This window comes from Drosophila willistoni (assembly GCF_018902025.1).
Source record: "Drosophila willistoni isolate 14030-0811.24 chromosome 2R unlocalized genomic scaffold, UCI_dwil_1.1 Seg167, whole genome shotgun sequence".
In the NCBI taxonomy this organism is placed as follows: domain Eukaryota; kingdom Metazoa; phylum Arthropoda; class Insecta; order Diptera; family Drosophilidae; genus Drosophila; species Drosophila willistoni.
Window position 1 is genome coordinate 977,345 of NW_025814050.1, and position 22,173 is coordinate 999,517.

Below are 22,173 nucleotides of genomic sequence, written 5' to 3' on the forward strand. Positions count from 1 at the left end.
TAAGATTCTAGTTACAGCCTTTCCTCGCTACAGCAGCATTCGACTAACTTTTGCAATTTTCGATGGGACTGTGATAACACTATGTAACAAGATTTTTTTCCATACGTTGTAATTGTTATTTCCTAGTCAGTTAGGTTCCAAAAGTATAGAAAACAGATGTTGTCCCAAGATAACTTTGCTTTTGTGACCACGGCAGGGCTTTTTTGAAAAATACGTTATCGCCTATAGTTACATGTATATATCACTATGTAACAGAAATAAATGAAGTAAGTAAGTCGTCTCGCCGACTTTGGTATACCATACACCAGTAAAGCAAATATTTCAAGCATTTTCACATGCTTCTACAAGCATATTCTAGTATCTCGCTCACTCAATCATACGAGCACCCTAGCGCCCCCACCAGCCAACGGCCAACTCCGGCCTTATGGAAAAACGTTTATATGCATAACTCGACTGTTTTTTATCCGATTTTGATCAAATTTGGTATTTTGATAGATATTAGTATTAAATTTAAGTGTGCCAAATTTGATTGCATGAGGTAAAAAAATACGGGAGATAATCAAGTTTTTCAAATTACGGAGGCGGAAAAGGGCGTGGCAAAATTTTTATACATACAAAATGTGTGCATTTACTAAGCGAATATACATACCAAATATGGTGTCTCTAGCTGGAATAGTTTTTGAGATAAACGCTTTTTTTAAATTGCGGGGGCGGAAAGGGGCGTGGCAAAAATTTGAAATAAACTTGATCACTCTACATACTACACGAGTCTACATAAAAGATTTGGTGGCTCTAGCTCTTATAGTCTCCGAGATCTAGGTGTTCATACGGACAGACGGACAGACGGACGGACGGACGGACGGACGGACGGACAGACGGACATGGCTAGATCGACTCGGTTGTTGATCCTGATCAAGAATATATATACTTTGTGGGGTCGGAGATGCTTCCTTCTGCCTGTTACATACATTTTGGCGACTTTAATATACCATTTCACCCTATGGGTGTATGGTATAAAAATTGTAATTGTAAAATGTAATTGTTATTTCCTAGTCTGACAATGAGATTGTCCTGCTGACAAAAGCAAAGTTTCCGAAGAATATTAGGTGGTTTCCATACTTTTAATACATAACAGACTAGGAAATAAGAATTACATCCCAAGGACTGATAAATTTGTTATTTTTGTTACATAGTGTAATCTGTTTCTTCTGTATGTAGTATTTATAATCAAATGACGAGCAGGCTTTAAAAATTATTGTATGTTGCAGGATGAGCAATTGAGGGAACGATATGAAACCTTTTTCCATTAAATTGTTTGGAGCAAAATATCACATTTGGAATTGAATAAATTTGTATGTTTTATTTAGAATTAATGTTTTTTTTTTAAAACTCATTTCTGTGTGTAGGCGTACCTTTTTATTTCGGAAATTCTGACAATATGATTTTCTAAATGTTCTTAACCATTTGAACGCTAATTCTAAAAAAGGTAAAGGTAAGGTAATAAGAAAGATGAAAAACCTTTTTTCCAGAAAATAAGTATTTCCCTTTACTTTAAACTTTATGTTTCATTTCAATCTAACAAATTTATTAATTTCAACCAAATCGATATAAATTGAAATTTAATAATTCGTGATTTTGATTTCAAACTGCAACTGAAAGTTCAGTCAAAGATGTTTTTTATGAAAAGAAAAGAATAATATTCACTTTAATTTTACTTTTTCTTCATTTCTATCGATATAAAAAATTTCGAATTTAGTTGACTTTACGAAACTTTAAACAGTTTAGCGCAAAGTCTACTTAAGGCACTTGGGAACTGTCAATAGTATTTATATTTTATAAATGTTTAAGTTTCCGAAATCATTTTCACTCTGCTAAATTGTTGAGTCTTTCCTAAGAATAGTTATCTGCGATTGTTTGCTCGGTTGTTTTTCAAATGTTTCATGTTTTGTCCAGTACAGTTATTCACATAATGTTTAGTACAAATTTTTCATACTGCATATGAAAAATAAGAACGCAAATAAAAAGCAGTTAATATTTTTGAATAGAGGCATGCAAGGCAAAAAACGAAACAAAAAAAAAGCATGCGATAAAAAGGCTCAAAATAAATAAACGCAAATGCACAAACACAGAGGCAGAGAGGGGGAGAGGGAGAGAGAAAGAGAGCTAAAGGAAAATTCGCTGCAAAACCATAAAAACCAAAGAACACAAATTTCCAGCAATTAAAAATTCAATGTTTGCAATTTTTTTACCCCCCATCCTCGCACACACACACACACACACACATTCAGGGAGTATTTTCATGGCGTTTTGCGGGTTTACGGTTCAGACTTGGTTGTGGGCCAACCGGGTCCGGGTGTGGGCGAACATTTCGCCATTTTTATTGATATTATAAATTATGGTTTTAACGAATTATGAAAAACCTTTTTCTGCATTTATATATACGTTTGTATATATGTATGTACGGTTGGTTTTTCAAATGGTTTTGGGCATTTACTTTTCCATTTTCCATTCCGTTTTGGTTTATATGGCGTTAATCGCAGGAACAGATACGCGAAACGCATTTTCTGGACAAATTAAATGCAGTTTACTGCAAAAAAACATAAATCCAGTGAAAAATGGAGAGATTAAATTTTTAAAGTAGATTTAAGTGCATTTAACTTAGCAATCGCCCATTAAATAAGTACAAGCTGCTTATTTTAATCCAAGACTATGGCGAAACAAAAAAAGTTGAATAGAAAAGTAGATTCTTAGGAAAAACGAGATTGAACGAGTTTTCACGCACTTGATTAATCTTATTATTGATAATTTATTAAATGAGTTCATCGAGTCTTGAACTTCAGCACACATTGCAAATGTGAAGAAAAAGAAAAGTGATGCCAAACATCTGGAGGCATTTAAGTGTTCATTTTATTTAGCATGTGAGTAATGGACAAACTTTTTCCTTTTTTTGTTTATTTAGGAAATTTACATTTTCAATTTGAAATCTAAATTGAATGTCGTCGAAATGGAGCAAATGAAGCTATGCTAAGTTCTGAGCTCTAACTCAATTATGCTCAAATTACTAGCTCGAAAGCAAATGGTCGTCCGATCATGGGTTAAATGCGGTGGCACAGGCCTCGAGGCGGAATTCGTTCCCCTTTTTGCAGCTGTCGCATATCGCGCTTCGCCGATGAGTGCACTTTACGGAATATGTCCAAGTTTTTCGGGGTTGATTTCCTTTTAACCATTATGCAAATGTCTCTGTGTGGCATTTGGGGGTTGCACCCCTTCTGATATAAAAAACATGTTAATGATGCTTCTGTCAAAAAACGAAATTCGTCTCATTTCTGTTTTCAAGAGCTCTACGAAATTTCATTAGGCATTTTGCAAGCGTTGATCATTTTCATGCCGCAGGTTCTTGAAAATGAACAAAAATATGAATTCAGCTTGCCGCAGGGCATCCTGAAACATCATACAATTACCAAGTGGAATACATTCTGTGGGTTGGCTTTTAAAGAACTAAATTTGGCGAGCAACTTTTCCGGTCAAGACGAAAAAAAGAAGGGAGAAGTAAAAGAAAATAAAGATAGGAAAAGTCTCAGCAAAATGCGAAACTTTTCTTTTAAAAAGTTACATTACACTGGATGACACTTCTTCTGAAATGGGTGATGGGGCGATGGGGGTGGACGGTGTGAGGTTAGTTCTGTTGGTCAGCACTCACCCAATCTTGGCCAGATGCTACTTTGAGAGGAGGAATGTCAAAAGTGCAACGGCGGCGAAAACTTATTTATTTTTTCCACATTTCGCAGCACTTGACTTGGGGTATTGAAGCTACCAAGTTCGACCGACTCCATGCATCTTCGTTTGTCCCATTCGAACTGGTCGGGCCACACTGTGGGCAGGCGGCGCTACTTGACAAGTTTGAAATTTCAATTAAATTCATTTGAACTGCGGCCAGTGGTTGGTCGGTTGGACGGTTTGTTGGTTGGCCGGACTCTGCGGCCGGTAATGAGTAGAGGGCAGAGCAGAGTCCCATCTTATGTGATGCCTGGGAAATTGCATTGTTGTTATTGTTGCTGCTTGTTTTCCAGTGTGTCTCTCTGCACTGTGACTCTTGCGGGTCGAAAAGCTGGAGTCAAGGGGTGTTGACATTACCCTGGTTCAAAACTAACTTTGAAACATTATGAGCAATACCAACTAAGGGGTAAAATTAAGCTTAAGAACAATTTGGAGCAAACCGTAAGTTTATATACCTTCTTTCTTCCTTTGAACTAAAATTTCGCATGTTTTTCAGCATGTGTAGTACCACGGTGCCTCTTTGTTCCCTGTGCTGTAGACGGGTTGGGGTCAAAAAGGTGCGGCTCAGTTGATGACAACTTTGGTTGCCCTCTTCTCCCTCTTTGACCCCACGGCATGTACAATAAAGTGGTGTGCAGTGTCCAGATTGGTCAAGTGCAGTTTCTGTTGTTGTTGTTGTTGTCGTCGTGAATGATGTTGTTGTTTCAGTCGCATTTCTTGGGAGGATTGCGTGGGCAGGGAGCAAATTGCAAGCCGCCGAAACGGAAAATGTCTTCATCTTCATCAATCAAAGCCCAGGCATCTGACATTCAAGTCACTCATGCAGTCACTCAGCTCAATTCAATTCCCAGAGACTTCTCTCTATGTTGTCGTTGTCATTCTGGTTGCTGTTCCTGCTCTTGTTTTTGTTGCTAAATTTCAATTACAACTGAAAACTACTAAGTACATCAAGTCAACTTTCCAGCCAGAGCCCACTGGACACTGCACACAAAACTGGTCATCATCAGTCAGAGAATGTTGCATTCATCATTTTGTGTGCCCATAACTCCTGCCCTTGCCCCCTGACCCTCCCCAACGCCCTGCCGCTGACCCAGTTGAGGAATGGATCAGAAAGTTGACATCAACCAAAAGTTCGAAACAACAGTTTAGCAACACAAAGTTAGTAAGTTTATTAATGTTATTCTTGTTGTTGCATTTGTTGTCTAAATTTTTTGAATTGTCCGTCCGTCTGTCAGTATGAGCACCTAAATCTCGGAGACTATAAAGCCAGAGCCACGGAAACTATAGGAATCAGACTTGGCAGATTGATTTTGTATTGTAATGTCTTTCTATATACATAATTTTATTAAAATCGGAAAGTATGCCTGTAAGAGTGAGCTACGAAGCATTTGAAAAGAGTTTTTAATGCACATATTATGTCTAATATATATTGCAAATAGTTGATTCACTTAGTGCATGGTATACCGATGTCGATGCCTCGTTTTACTGAATGAATTTTGTTAAATTCCAATAAGCATATAGAATCTGTGGTGTGTTCCATATATATTTTTGTTTACATAGCTAGAGTTGATATTATTGAAACAAAGCTTGTTTATACTGCATCAACAATCAGAAAATTATCATAGACATCTTTATTCTTTGTAAATTTTTGAAAAGCATACAAATTGACATGAGTATTTAAGAAACCTCCCAATCGATCCAATGTCAAAACCCCTTTGGGTTCTTGAGACATTTTTATGAAAGGGTGGGACTGGCTACTTATTTTGTGATCCAATATTGGATTACGCGAATAAAAGAGTTGCAGAAGAGATCAAGTTTCGTAGGGGCAAAGATGCCCCAATAAGAGGTTTCTTATCGGTCACCTACCAAATATCTCCAAGCTTAACAAGGCGACGTAGATTTAGTTGAGTTATTAATAACAGTTTAATTTTTTTGGTAAAAGGTTGCTACATTAAAAGGTTGCTTCTTTCGTTTATAGGGCCTAGAGTGTTTTAGCTTGATATAATGCATGCCTGCGTACTATGGATTTGCATACCTGTTAGTTAATCCAGCTATGGCCGATTGCTAAACTTAGTAACTATTAAGCGGCTTACATTCTGCACAAATTTCCTTGCGGTTCTGGTGGTCAGCGGTGCATCTCGGCCTTCCACACCTTCACCTAGTGATTGTGGTCACTCCTGTCTTGGTCTCCCATCTACCACATCCACGTCCTTTCGTCTAGATGCTGGCACCGCATGGCGTCCCATCGTGCGTCATTGCCGCATTTCCTACTACGTTTGCTTGTCATTTTGGATAACTGACAGAGACTGAGAGGTGCTTGGGGGTTCGGGTGGGGCTTCTGCTTAATTATTACGGCATAAATTATCCATTGGTCTTGAGATGCTGCGTTGAAGCGACTGCAGCATCTCGGCATGATTCACTTAAGCCTCGATTTGCATACTAAAGAGGCTTTTGTTGGCCGAATGGAACGTGCACTGCACCAGAGATAACACACATAATTCTCAGCCTTTGTTTGTAAGAATTTATTTAAATTTCGATTCGGGCTTCGCTCTTCTCTTGGATTCTCTGTTATCTTCTCTCCTCTCTGCCATTACATTCGATCATTCTACTCCTTCTTTTGTGTTAACTCTTCCATTGCCGCTTCCATGTGATTTATTGATTTTCTCGCACTTTGGAAATCAATTTTGTTTCGTTTCATCCAGGCTTTCTTTTTTCTTGTTGTTTTTTTATTGTTATCGCTAATGGCAGCCAGTTGAGTTAGGTTACGAGGGTAGGCGCCTCTCCTATTTCATTTTCATTGATGAGTGCTGAGTGAGACTCCCATACGAGGCGAACCGCCTCACAACTGGAATCGAGTCCTATTTCTGGCTGTCTCTTGTCTGATGGATTAGCCGTGGGAATTTCTAATTTCGTATGCAAGTGGTGTGTCGGCTTTTGTATTCTTCAATACACATATGTATGTACATAAGTGTGTACATATATCCTAAGTAAATATGATGGGCAATTTCGTTTGGTTCCCTTCGTCACTTTGTTCGTCTTTTTAAGGTTCTGCGCGTGTGTCATTAGGGAAATTGCAATAAAGACGACGCCTTCCCACTTAGGCTTGACGCATTTTAAATGAAATTAAATGATGAGGAATAAGTGAATGTGAAAAATACATATATGTACATACACTCATTTACACATACATACAAATATTTAATTCAATTCTTCATTTCTTACAATTGCAGGTAAATTTCTTAAGCGGATGCTTCACATAAACAAACAAATTCGATGAAGAAAAGAACATGAATTTCCACCATCCTTTTGATTTAGTACATTTTTCTAATGGGTAAGATCTGATCTGATCCTTGCACAATAAGTAAAACCACACTTAAAGTCCGAAGAATGTATTTTGATGCAAAGAAGATTGAATAATTGATAGATTGGTTATAAATTGTTAAGAAGGTTATGGATCATAGACGAAAGGTTTGTCATCCAAAGTTATAGCTAAGAGAAGTAGTTAATGGTTATCCTTCACTATGTACATTGTATTATAGTGTAGTTTATATGATTCGGTTTATGAAGTTAAACTAATGGCTAAAAGTTCTTTTTGGTAAAGATTTTTGGCACAGTCTGTCTACATAATTTTCTCGTAAGTCTCGACATGGACACGTTGAACTGCTTGCGGCCAAAAGCCAATAATTATGACCACTTTTGGTCACTCTCTCTGATTATATGTATTGAAAATGCCTTAAAAGCCCACAAGCACTTCATCACTGCCACCGGCTGAATTCGAACTTGGCTATTTTTAATCCCATTTTTAGGAAATTTAATATTCCAATATCATTTGAAAATAAATATGAGTGTATTCAAGGGGACATTCACTTTTATGCGAATTACGTGGCTAAACTTTGAAACAAACTTCACTTCACTTTCTCATATTTTGGCGATTTTAGTATACTATTTTACCCTATGGGTGCATGGTATAATTGTCATAAAACTATTTGAAATTATAATTCTATTTTGTTTTATGGGAAACATAAAGTTTATGACTTTTGTCTTCCAGTTCTTTCATTCATATATTGCACATGAAGATAAACTGAATGATTAACGAGGCGACCGCTTTAGAAGGAGGCTAAAAATGGATGCAAAAAGCTAAAATTAAGTTAATTTTTTATCAGATTTACTTTTGAGTGAGAAGAAAAGTATTTATTTATATATTTCGAACACAAGGTTTCGGCAGAGGACCCAATTATAAATACTTTTCGCCTTAGGTGGCCAAATACCTTTCAGGCATACCCATAATCACACACACACACACCTGTCCACACATTTGTATTTCGACGGCTCTTAACTTCAACATTTCCCAATGTCACACAACTTGTGGGTTTTCGCATTTTCTCATATTCCAAATCCAGTTGTTCATTGATTGAAGCTAAGGACTCGCAACTTATTGGCTTCGATGAGAAGAACCAAAACCAAAACCAAAATAAAAAAATGAGGAAAACTTCAGAGCATTCATGAAATGACAAGAGAAATTCCACTCATCCCCGCCGCCTCCGCACAACACGAGAATCAGATTTAGCAAAACGCAAAAAATACTGAAATTCCCATGGCACGCGCTGGCGACACTTTCCAAGAAGCAAGAAGAACATTTTCTTTCATTTTTTTCTTCGTTTTTCCTTTTTTGCGTACGTCAACTGTGTGGGGAGGGTGTGTGGAGAAGAGTGGTGGGTGGGGCAGAAGACACAGGCGGCATGGTAGAAGGAGCACTGGGTGGCGGGTGGGGGACGAAGTCAAGGGCGTGCGGTTCTTGCATGTTGTGAATTTTTGTTGTGTTGCTGCTGAGGCACATGCCACAGAGAAGGGTAGTAAAAGCGTACCGTTATACAAACATTACATAAAAATATTAAATTTATGATGCAATAAAAAAAAGAGTGTTAAAAGGGAGAGAGGACAAAGAGAGAATGCTAGCAGAGAGCGAAACATGCGTGTGCGTGCGTGTCAGCAGGACAAAGAATTGGACTAAGGGGAGGAACAACTTGAGATTGGGCCGCCCTTGGGGAAAAGTTTGAAATGCAGCAAGGAGAATTGTGCATAATGAAAACGATACAGAAGAACAAGCAGGAAAAACAACATGGGAAAACGCATGCATTTTTAATGAAGATGACCAAAGCCAAACCCAAACAACACAGCTGAAAACGGAGCAAACTGGACCAACCAGTTGGGTATACGACATCCGTTCCACCCCTCGGAACGATCTTTGCTGTCCATATCAATGACTGAACTGTTTGCTAAGCCCTTAACTCAAAGATAATACAGGGATGTTGTCTGTCCGATGTCAGAGACAACACGAGGACACCGGGGGTAGTCGCTGGACGAGAAACTCTCTCTCACTTGGCCAAAAAAGAAAACCGACAACGAGTCTCACTTTCCAAACACACAAAAAAGTCACACGCCACGTCGGCTTATATTCGACTTTTGACAGCCTTAAGTTGTGCAAATTCATGTTCCTGAAATTCCGAATCCAATGAGCACGTGCCACTGTCTCTGCGAAGTCTTTTTGATTGGATGAAACAAGCACACTCACACACAAACACACAGCCATCGTTCTTTGGTCAATTATTAATAAACAAATTCAAAGATACATATTTCATAGATGTCGTTTGATATTTGAAAAATGTAAAACCATATTAAAGACAGTCCAAAAAGAAAGAGATACAAGATTAACCAACTTTTAAGAACTTTAAATGGAGGAATATGATATCACAAGCATTCTTTTTTCTCTTCAAGTAATTGAAATAGAAAAGTGTTTTAAAAAGATAAATATCATAACAAAGAGTTATCCCATTGTTTATCAAAATGAACGATTGTTTATGAAAATAAAGCTTCTTTTTGTCGAAAGGTTTCTTTAAAATTTAAAGTTTAAATCAATCAATCAGATCTTTTGTAGTGCTATCTTGTCAGTTAGAATTAAGTGTGCAGGTCGGATATTGAAACACACTAAAATTATTAATGGCAAAGCTGAGCTAAGCTAAACTAAACATGGTCAACAAAGATGAAACTAAATATTGTGTGGTGTGGCACTAAAGATACCCAAAAGGTCTAACTGAAGGGTTACAAGTTTGTACGATTATTTAAAACTATCGATAGTGGATAAATTATATTCTGGATTTTCCATAGTCTACACTACAATACCTTAGTCCTCCGAAAATAAAGGACCGGATTCGTATAAACTTTTATAACGCAAAGATCTTTCTTTCTTAAAATAAGATATAACTATACTCCAGAAATATGTTTATATATTGGTAGTGATGTTAATAAGCTGCTTTAATGGTCTGAATCCACGATTACGACTGGTTAGTCAACAGGACGGGTATTCCAAATACATACATCGTACACGTTACAAAAAAAGATATCAAAATTACTGCGCACTTAGCCTGGGTACAAAAACATCTTATATCATAAAGGTAAAAACGACAGGAACAATGATGTTGGTGCACTTAAAAATTCAACAAGCGTACTAATTCCTTTACGACCTTCTCCCCATAAATCAGCTGACGGGAAAGAGGAACTTACGCACACACAGACACACTAGTATAGCATCAATCAAACCATCAATTAAATTGAACACAATCATCATCATATTTCATCACGAATGAAGAAGACGATGACAACAGCTCGATGTTTGACTTGCAAGACCCACAAAATTTGTACAAATAAAGTAAACGAGCCGAATAAAAGTAACCAAAGAGCAAATAATAATTTATATATGTATAAATGTTTTTTTCTTTTGAGAGGGGTCAGGTCAGGAAAATTGTAGACAGGGTGGAGCTGGGGTGAGGTACCATTATGTCACATCATAAACGTCATGGACACATTTTGTCCGGTTTTAGTGCGACCATAAAAATTGTTTTTGAAGAGTGCAAATAACAAACAAAACATAAACGCGGCATATGAAATACAAAGCAAAATGTTGATACCCTATAGCCAACACCTTATAAAATATCCAAGGTTTGGACAGATCGGTCCAACGAGCAGATGAAATTTGAACTCAAAAGGAAGGAAGTGAAGGCAGGAATCACTTGATGGAGAATATCTAGAGGTCGACTCTTTGGACAGAATAAACCGATTATGTTTCTTTTAAAGCGGGGTCAACAATCGCAGACAGAGATAGAAAATGCGGCACATCACATGCTTTTCCATAAACCAGGCCAAAGGGGAGAACGAGAGAGACGGGCAGTTTAGGGGAGACGCCACCACCGGGTGGTGGCCACACAAAAGTCATAAATCACTTAATCACATAATTAGAATGTATAAAAATTGATTTACGAGATTTTGAATGCGAATTATTATTATTGTTGTTGCTGTTGTTGTTGACGTTGGCCCTGCACAGTCGCGTGTTTACGATTATTTAGTAACTATCGCAAACAAGGAAGAGTGGGCAAGGGGTTGAGCGGGAAAGGGCGCTACCGTGTTATTGGATAATAGTTCTCATTCTGTGCATATGTAAATAAATCAACAAAAAAACCACAGTGGAACTTGCAGTATCAACTATTTTGATAATGTGAACTTAAAACTTGAACTGACTAGCATAAATGTATATGTATGTATATGTACCTATGTATGTGGAATATATCGATCGGTTCATTTGTCATAGTTCAGAGGTTTCCACTGTTGTTTAAAAAGCTCTAGTCAAATTAGGACCACAATTTTTTCTCTCTCTCGTTAGAAAAAAACAATTTTTTATTTTCCATCATTCAGATGTGTGTGTGTGTGTCAGTGTGTACGCTTGTTTCCTAGGGCACGTTTGCGCATTGTCACGTTTTGAGAAAAGGCAAAATGGATGGTGGGGGGGATGGGGGGACAAATGAAAAACAAAGGCCCTTTTGCCTCGCCGCTTCACCAGGCACTACGTGTTCTGCTTTAGCCAACGAGCTTAACGCATTCCCCCTCCACTCGTCTTGCCCTCCACCATCCGAATGTGTGGCATTTTGATACCATGATTTATGGGATTCAGCGGAGTAACGAAGGAAACCCTCTCAACATTAGCAGCAGCGCAGCTCTTTTGCATTTGATAATCCTATAAATTTGCGTATGCTTCTGCTTCTCCTTGGGAAGACAACTGACGGACATTTGACTTTGTTTGCTTTTGGTTTTAAAATGCTCATAAATAATATTCGGGGGTGCCATGAATGTGTACCTATGAATGAATCGGACTAAGCGCTTTAAACCCATGAATTGTAATTAATTTAAAAAAATCTGATTTCATTCATTGGATTTGCCTATGCTATGGGATCAAAGCTGACCATTTTTGGTTTGTTCAAAAAGTTATGACCATTATTTGCAAAGATCCCCATCATGAGTCCTGCCGACAAAAAGATCAGATCTGACAATGAGTTGCGAGGTCTTCTTCACCTCTTCCTTTCATTGAGTTCCTTATGGACAGTGTCTTGTCTAATGCTCGAGTCTATTCGGTTTCTCGATTCTGTTTGTGATAGAGCTTTATTTTGGAGCACAGGATTTAAATTTAACTAATGTCTCTGAGAGGGATTTACATAATTCTTATGCCACATCACGTTTACCTCGAACTCTCCTTTTGGCTTGCATTCTTCATTCTTCTTTCCTTTTCGGTTTTGTTGTTTTTGTGTGACTTATTTTTAGTAAATAATAGTTAGTTATTCTATTTGCTTGTTTTCCCTCATAATTATTATTCCTGTTTCTCAGTGTTGGCAGCTGCTGCCAGCCAGCAAGGAGCGCTAATGCGTCTTCCTTTTCTGCAGAACCAAAAAGCTTTTTAAGTTGACACAGACAGAAACACAGAGAGAGACAACAAGTGAGGCAGTGGGATGGAGAGACTGAGATAGAGCGCAAGAGGAACAAGAGGAATTCAGGCTTTTCTTTACCATCTCCCATTTTGTTTGGCGTGGATTAGCATAATGCTATTTATTGTTGTACTTTTGCTTGTTCTCATTCTCCTTTTCCCTCTACTCCCTCATATTTCTCATTTCCAGTTTATGTTTCCTTTCCACTTCTTGTCTCTCTCTCTCTCTCTCTCTCTCTGTTTATCTCCCTCCCTCTAGTGTTGTTTCTGCGGTTATGTAAATAAATTTTCAACTTCCACTACTGCAACTGCAACTGCCTCAGCTTTTCTTTATTTATTTGTCTTCTTGTGGGGGGGTCAAAGTTTTTCTTTACTGCTGCTTCTCGCTCAATTCATTAATACGAATTTCACTTACAGCTTGAGTTTTCCAATTTACACTTGTACACATGTAAATTGATGTCCGATGACAAAACGAAACGGGAAAGTTTTTTGAAAGCATGAAGTCCTTGTAAGAAGTTCTGTCTGCAGTTTAGAACCCTTCAAATTTTCATAAAACACGGCTGAAATCAATTCTCCTTATCCTCATTAAAAAACAATCTCATCTTATCCTATTCAGTTTTGCGCTTTCAAAATGGATGACAAAAACCAAAATTATATATTCCTATGAAATCTGCATTTGGACTTTGTGGATATATGCATACATACATATGCATATGTACTTTCAGATAAGATGGACTTTAGAGCAAATGGAATCAATGATTTGAATATAATTTATTAAACATTCAAACATTTCTTTGTGTCATATCAAATAATTCTACATTAAATATATTTTACACAAAACACAAATTTTCTCTTAATTGAATCATATAAAGTTTGATAAGAAGATTTCATTAAACTAAATTATTTAGTAATTAGTTAACATGTATGTATGTATCTACGAATCCGGCATGTGTCATTTGACAAATCTATGAATTTTGATAATCGATCAATGTTATAGGAATTAATAAATGAACGAAAGGATATTAGCATATTTTATATAGCTAATCACTCACGTTTGACAGATTCTTATCCCTTAGTTAAGCCTTTTCTCTTTTTGGGAACTTTAATATATCCTCTCACTCTAGATTCAAAGGGAATAACACATTTCACTTTTTATTTAGAGGGTAACTTTTCGAATAAATTTCAATCCGAGTGTTATTTGCAATCATTTCCTATGAAACTAAAGTGATATTGTTTATATGATTTTATCTCAGAAAAATAAGTGTCAATAACTAATGAAGTTCGCGCTTAAACTTATCCTAAATCCAAACAAACAAGGTTGAGCTTAAACCGTCTAACCTAATCCTATAATGGTTTCTATATACATAAAGTTCTGTTAACAAATAAACAAGTTAACGATATTTAAGTAAATAGAGAATATATTAAGTGCACTAAAAAATGTATTCCCATCATGTTTATGCTGATTACAAATCAGATATCCCTCGACGATGCATGCAAACCGCAAATTGTCATAGCCAATACATCAAAATTTGCATGGCAAAAAAAAAAGCATAACAGTTTTCACATAAATTCCAATTAAGTTGCAGCATAACTCATGGTTAGGCAATGGGCAGGCAACACACACAATCACACACACAAGGACTAAACATGTTAAATTGTCATAAGCCTTAAAAATTCCATTATGATTATTTGCTCAAGTACCGCCGAAATAAAGAAGAAGAAGTGTAAGGAGAAGGACAGGGATGGGGGTGGGGATGGGGATGGATGAAGAAGAAAATGATGATGTAGTAGTAGGGACAGCAACAAGAACAAGGAATGGAACATAAAACACAAACAACAACACAAGATGCTTGACAAGATAAGGAAACAAAGTTTTCTAAGCGAATAAATCTGTTTGTCCTGGTGCCAGGATCCCCACATATTCGCACACACACACAAAAACACACATCAAAAGTGCTTATAAAAATTGTAAAATATTTTCAGACACACACACACACATACGCTCACATATGTAGATACACACAAACACACACACACTCATGAAGCTAATAAATGAGAAGTTTACGCGACGACAAACAGCAACAAAATCCCATTTTACAAGGATATATGAAGTAGGAGAAGACCCACACCCAAGCCCAGGCCAGAAAGCAACAAAACAAAAAAACAAGAAGAGATATCAAATCAAATAAAATGAGAAACAAAAGCAACCAAAAATCGCTGCAGGATATGCAGACAAGACAAACAACAAGTCACGAAAACGACGATGAAACAAAATGAAGAAAAACAGCGTCGAGCCGCAAAAAACGAGAGAAAAACCAACACAAAAAAAAAAGATTTGCAACATAAATATTTTCATTGCAGGCAAACGATATATAAAAATGTTGAAACACACAAAAAAGGAAAAAAAAAGAAAAGGACGAAGTAAATTGCAGAGAATGCCGCATATTAAGAGTTGTTGTTGCTGCTTTGTTGGTCTGTTGTATTCGAGGCAATGGCAAACGGCAGCCATTTTGCAAACTGCAACAAAATGGCGGCCACAAACAAATTGCATCGCCTGATGAGTGTTAAGTGGATGTTGCTGGCGGCGGATGCGGGGCCAGAGGTGGCAAGAGATTGTGATGAAATCACAGACCGTCAGTCAAGCTTTTGGCATCCTATACCCACGAAGGGTCCATTGGGCAACGACAAAACGTGTCTATAATAGCCTATATACTCTTTATGAATGTATTAACTGACCTCTGCAACTAAATTTATATTTGATTACTACATTCAACCCTTCGATGAAAGTCCAAGAAAACCCCAAGAAGTTGATTATACATATATGACAAGGAAAGTGCCAAAAACAAAATGTAATCGGTTACACCCAAACAAAAAGAGGACAAATATCTCTAAGGTGATGATTAGTGTTAACGTTGAGGCCAATTATGTGATAATGGGTATCTCGGATTCGAGTCAAAATGTTGCTCTTAACATTCTATGTTACATGTTATCTTTAATATTATTTTTTGAGTGATATGCGCAATGCATCAGGCTCAGAGTCAGTCCAACGCTCAGGGCTTGCCTGTGTCTTTGTTATGGTCCTAAAATGTTGCTGTTGTTATAGTTGTTGTGTTGGCACATACGAACACACTTGACATATTCTCCTGCTCCATGGAGGGAGTTTCGAGGCATTTAATTTTTGGTTGCCAGACCCTAAAATCGGCACACACACACAGTCACACACGCACACACACCGCAAACTCTGTCAACTGCCATGTAATGCAATTGCTTTATGGCGAGTGCGAGGAAAGTTGAAGGACATAGTGAAAATGCTCCTTTAACCTTATGTGTTTGTTCGGAATACTCTGTGAGTAAGGCAAAATCATTTTATGTCTCACAAACTTTAAGAACGTTTTAAAAAATTTAACTTCTAATATTTGAAAATGAAAAAGACAATTCCATTTCTTCTCTATGTATGTATGTATGTATGTTATCATTTACAGAGTTGGCAAAAATGTTGCAATGGAACCTTCTCGTCTCTGACCCAAACCTCTCTTCAGTCTTTGGTCACCTGTGCGCTTTGTTGACGTCATAATTAGAACACAGTCGACACCTACATACGCATGAGTTGAGAACAAATTGCGCTGCACTTTTTTACCTGCTTTCGCTCATTCTCCCTCTAGTCTGCGGGTCACCTGTGTGCAGATTTATGATACCAAATAACCCCGTTTTCACCTGCAAAACCCTTCATGTGCTACATTTCTTCTCATTTCGTGCTACATTTTAATTCTCTCGTTTGGACTGATGGTGATGATGAGGACGACGATGATGGTGGGTGCCGGTGGGTCTAGGTGGGTCACGTTGGGGGCAAATTGTTGCTGAAAAACTCATTAACTGTGCACGCTACTTGGCACCTTGTTGTTGTTGTTGTTATTTTTTTGTTCTACGGTTTTTTATTCTCATTTCATTTCTTTCAATTTGTGTCCGCTTCGCTTCGTTCTGCCGTTCATTTGTTTGCCCGCTTTCTTTGCGTGCAACGACGACGACTCCGTCCGTCTGTCGTTTCTCTGCTATCATCCATTTTTATGGGCGAAGGTCGCCTTCAACTTATCTGCATGGCAAACATTTCTAGGCATTCTTCAAAGCGCCACCCCAACGGGGCGTGGTGGCCCAGTGCGTAGGTATTTCTGCCAGTGTGTTTTTGTGTGTGCACACACACGATTGCACAATAAGCCGATTTGAGTATAGACCCCCATTAAATCGAGCACAAAATGTATGCCTGCGAAATTGCAAACGAACGAAAGAGAGCAAAGAAAATGTTCTTAAAGTTTATTAAAAGGAGCTATGTAAATGTGCGCTGAGGAAAAAGGCATGTGTGTCGGAGTGTGTGCCTGTGGTAAGTGGGTGTGGGTGTGGGTGAGATTAGACTTGTTATCATAACAAAAAACCTTTACACGCAGATTTTCAACAAGGAAATCCAAAGCATTCAATTTATAAATAAAATACATATAACAATAAGTAGTTCAATAGAATGAATTCCGATCTTGCAATAAAGATTTTTAATTGGTTAGAAAGTAACATTAAATTCAAAATAACTCTCGAATATTTTGTTGGGGGAATTTTCTTTTTTTATTAGTCTTAATGATTCTTTGGAGTATTGAGAATATCCCCCCATATGTTATTCACATACTTTCGGAGACGTTTTGGCGTTTTTTTTGTGAGGCAATGTTCTCGTCACGTTTTTAAACCGACTGAGGTCGGGTATTACAGAATTACATTTACTTCGAGTTTTTGTTGCCGCCAAAAGGAATGCCTTTTTATACCCTTGCAAAAGGGGTATATTAATTTTGGTCAGAAGTGTGCAACGCATATAAAGTATATATGTAATGGATTTATTTGTATAAAAACAAATAGAGAGTTTTAATGCTATATCAGTTTACAAAAACAAATAGAAAAAACGAGTTCAAATAGCCATGTCCGTCCGTCTCTCAGTCCGTCCGTTCTGAACCAGCGCAAACTCCTCCTAGACCGTCAAAACTACAGAGCTGAAATTTTGCACAGGTTGTATATTACGGATTCAGCCGGATCGGACGACTATATAATAACTCAATAACTCAATAACTTCTCAATAACTTCGTTATTTTCTGAGCTATTGTCGTGATATTTGATATTAGAGACTTATTACACATATTAACGTCTAAGCCAAATTTGATCAAGATCGGGTGACTATATCATAAAGCTCCCATAGGAACGATCGGTCGAAAACAGGGACTTTTGTCAAAACCTTCGTTATTTCCTATGCTAAGATTGTAGGCCGTTCTTTCGCAAACATAAGCTTTATTAGCTTAAACGTTTTTCCACTTTGATGGCTATAGAAAGAGTTACCAAAAAAGTTGCAAGGGTGTACAAACTTCGACGCGTTCGAAGTTAGTCCCGGCCCTCTAGTTTGGAGGCCGAGAATTTGGCTGTTTTAATGAAAAATAAAACCCAATTTCAATAACTCTTTACATTTTCAAGTAATAATTTGTTTAAAAAAGGGTCCCCATTAATTAGTTTCTGTTCATAAAAACTGTTCCAATTGAAATTTGAAAAAAATTCGGTTCAAAATATTCTATTAATTATTTGTCTATTTTTCAAATTCTCTCTTTTCAAATAAACAATATTGACTAAACAATTATGTCAACATCGTAATTACAACTGTAACTAATTTATTTTTCGTTTTGTATAAATCTCTTTGCAGATATGACTTTAAAATCAAAGCCGAGCAAGTTATTTGAAATGTTGCGAATGATGAATAACTGAGACTAAACAAACTCAATGTTTTTACGAACTTTGTTACACAAATAAAAGGAAAAGGATAAAAAAAAACAAATTGTTAAACAAGAGAAAAACAAATACAAAGTATATGTAGACATACATATATATATATACAGATATTTGTCATATTTAAATTGCATTTAAATTGTAAGTAAATAAAAATGCAGTAAATAAATTAAATATAATCCATGCTATATACACGATCCAGACCACAAGAACAAAAACATCATCAATAGCAGCAACAAAATAAAAATATATAAATACCAACAAATCGAATAAAAAACCAACAGCAACAAAAACAAAAACAACAACTTAAAGTCGGTTAAATATTCAGCATTGTACAAGAAGGAAATTGAACTAAAATTTATGCAAAATAGAAATGCTAAATTTCCACCGCAATTCAGCAAATAAAATTACGCACAACAACAGCAACAAGAAAAGCCACAAAATGCATTTGCAAAGTGCAGCAAGAATAATAAATCAAACAAAACCAACAACAGCAACAGTCACAACAACACCAACAATACCAACAACAACAGCAGCAGCAGCAGCAACAATACCAACAGAAACAACAGCAGAAACCGATAAAGGAATAACAAGAAAAGCAACAAAAGAAAGCCATCGTTTAGGCCAAACTTATGGATACGGTAATGGATGGATGCAAATCCAGATGCAAGTCTTCCTACTACTGACACTCTTCGTGATTGGTAATCAAAGTGCCTGGCAGGAGAATATACGACCAAAACTCTATGTGGAATTAGGTGAGAATCTTTATTATCCATTTAAATAATATTTCTTATATGACATTTATTGGCTAAGTGGCAATTTCAACATGACATGACATTCCGACTATTAAAACAATCCAATTTCATTTGACCAAGAAGGCGAGGGCAGGTTGAAGTTCTTAGGGCAAGCTTTATATATAACAAGGATCATAGATGCGCAAACTTTTAGAGCAAACCTCGAGTTCAAGTAAATCCCCAGTCATATGTCAAGAGATTGGCTGTCAGATGCTAAAGCATCAAAGCAATCGCAGAAACAGGATTAAAACTAATGCATACGTCAATTTAAATTATGACTAATCAAACAGGAAAGGATGCAAATGAAATAGGAGAAAAACCGAAAAAATAACCGAAATCAACTGCCAAAAACTTGAATAGTAACTTCTTATGAGCTCGAGAAAATGTAATTTGACTGCACACACACGCACACATTGATACAAACAGGAGAGTCAACTATGTAACTGTACATAAGAGTTGCATGCCCCAACTATGAATGGCATCAAAAGTTACTCCAAAAAACCCATTTTCTCTTTTTGGGTGGAGGAAGTATGCCAAAGAAATGAAGCAATAACTTGGAAAGAAGTAGAAAGGAAGAGACGGGCTGGTGCAGGGCCAAAGAAAGAAGATATAGTATACCATATATGTATATAAATATATATATATATATACAAAGTACATACATACATACATAGCTACTAATGCACACTTTTAGATATCAGGCATCCACACGTTTGCTATCTTAACTATAAATAACAAAAATTCCTGGAAGACATTATTTGCATAAAAGTGGCGAAGACACACTAAAAGAGAGGGTGAGAGGGAGACAGACACAGAGAATGAGACAGCTATAGAGAGCTGCCAGCTATTTCTAGTGTCCTGTTTTTCTGCCCCCAAGCTCTCCGACAAACGACAACGACGACGACGACGACGTCATCATAGTCAGATACCTACGGGAGTAACGTGCATATGCAAATTTTTTTTGGCTAAAAAGTTGGGTGACGCTCTCACGTAAGTGCGACATAGATATGTACAAAATACACTTGGAGAAATTTAAAGATTTTTTCACTTGCTATAAATTGTAAATACCAAGAAAAAACATTCAATAGAACGATTTCGTATTGCTTGTCCAAAGGTTTTTGAGTTTTCCTGGCAACTTTATTTGGAACTTCAAACTAGAACTTTATTTTCTTTTTGTCCAGTGCTGAAATAAGTGCAGAGACATTTCTGTAGTATGCATCAAGTTTGTTTGTGACTTCTTGTGCCTTCGAAAGATGAAACAGAAAAGGAGACAAAAAAGATGAGGAAACCCTTTGCTGGAAAACTAAATTCTAAAAATATCTTTTGCACGCTTCAGAAATTACGTTATTAAATGTGCATTTGGCACACACTAAATGTGAACAACAGAGAGTTTCACCGAGACATGCCCCCATGTGGATCCCCCACTCTGTATCTTTTTGCTGCTGTTGCACTTTCCCGAGCCTTTTTCCAGACAAGTCACATCAGGAGCCAACAAACAGCACATGTGCTGCTTATAAATGAGCCAAAGAAATGGAGTCAAGCGGCTTTCGGCTACATTTTTTCCCATATATATATTTTGGGGGGGGGGGGCCTGTCGGAGGCAGGAAGTAATTCAAATGAATGTGTCATTGCTGGAGATATTCCACATACATACATACATACATAGAGAATACCTAGACACAAGTATAAAATTTTATGTAAATGAATGTGGAACAGAGGCAACAAAATGGGACAAAATTTTGCAGAATAGTTGGAGAATTGTCGATTACGAAATGGAACCGCAACTTATCTTAAGATGAAATATAAGTCGCAATTTTCCAGTAAGCAAAGTTGCCCTACACTTGAGTCTCACTTATCAATCCTACGGTCACTCTTTTATGTAGTGTTGGTTAACGCACTATAATCAAAATATTGCAGTGCATTTTTCAATTAGTTTGCGCGTTGCTTCAGGTGCCTTAACTGTCGGATCTCTTCACTGAATATGTCATTAGTTTTCCGGAAAATGTCTGACTTATCTGAATCAATTCAAGCATCATCACTATCTGTGTTGGGGCCGAGGCCATGCCCCAAAAGCCAATTACTTAGCCAAGCCAAAAGAGGAAACTCCAAGGAAAAGACATTGCACGTGTTAAAGTTCATTTAAAATCCATCAGAGAAGGAAGAAACGAGGGAGTTACATGAAGGGGGAAAAAACCTTCATTTTGGGGGGTGACAATTTCTTTTGCTTTCCCTCTTAGCTTTCATTCCTTTTTTTCCTTAGCACTCATGCATAACAGGAAAATAAGGTTAATGGGCAAATTATGAATGCGCCAAAGTAAGGGAAAGGAAGCAAATGGATGGAGAGTGAGATACAGAGAGAGAGAGTGTGAGAAAGAGGGAGAGGGTAAGAGTGATGCGAAAAAGGGAACAGAAAACTTCTGAGTGTGTGTGTGTGTGTGTGTATACCCTTGCCGTTGGTAATGCATTCATATGCCATTCTTGGCCACCGCACAAAAACAACAACCTCGACATCTAGCCCATCCCACCCACCACCTTGTATACACGTGCATATACTCTTCTGGCAACATCATTGCCTCCGCCGCTCCCGTGCCATAAAACATTACAACACTGCGTGTACGTCCGCCCAGGGTTGCATTTGACAGCCGCAAGTGGTTGTCATTAAGGAGCTGCGACAAAACGGCCATTTAAATGCACATTTTCTTCTTGGCCGCTGAAGTAGCCTCCGCCCAGGCGACCACGGGACCAGGGGACCCCTCTGCTTTCGAAGTGGGTGCGGCATCACTTGGCATGCTCTGAAATTACGTCTATCAAGTGGGCGGTTAATGTGGATCATTTTGTGGCACTTTGTGCATTGCGTTTGATATGCCAAACTTTCAGAAAATGCTCTCTTCAATTTCAGAAAATGTTTTTCCATCAGTGGAAAAATTTATTGGGAAAGTCCTTCAAACAAAATGACAGAATGAAATTTTAAAATCATAATTTGTTTAGCTTTTG

The 22,173-nt window shown here is 37.4% G+C and overlaps 1 protein-coding gene across 1 annotated transcript in view; it reads left to right on the forward strand.

The window, feature by feature from the left end:
• Nucleotides 1-18,912: 18,912 nt before the first annotated feature.
• Nucleotides 18,913-22,173, forward strand: part of LOC6646734 (semaphorin-1A) — a 122,120-nt gene continuing 118,859 nt past the window's right edge. Inside the window, 1 exon segment of the mRNA XM_002069389.4 lies at nt 18,913-19,140. Coding sequence (XP_002069425.2) covers nt 19,038-19,140 — 103 coding nt within the window. The 5' untranslated portion in view covers nt 18,913-19,037.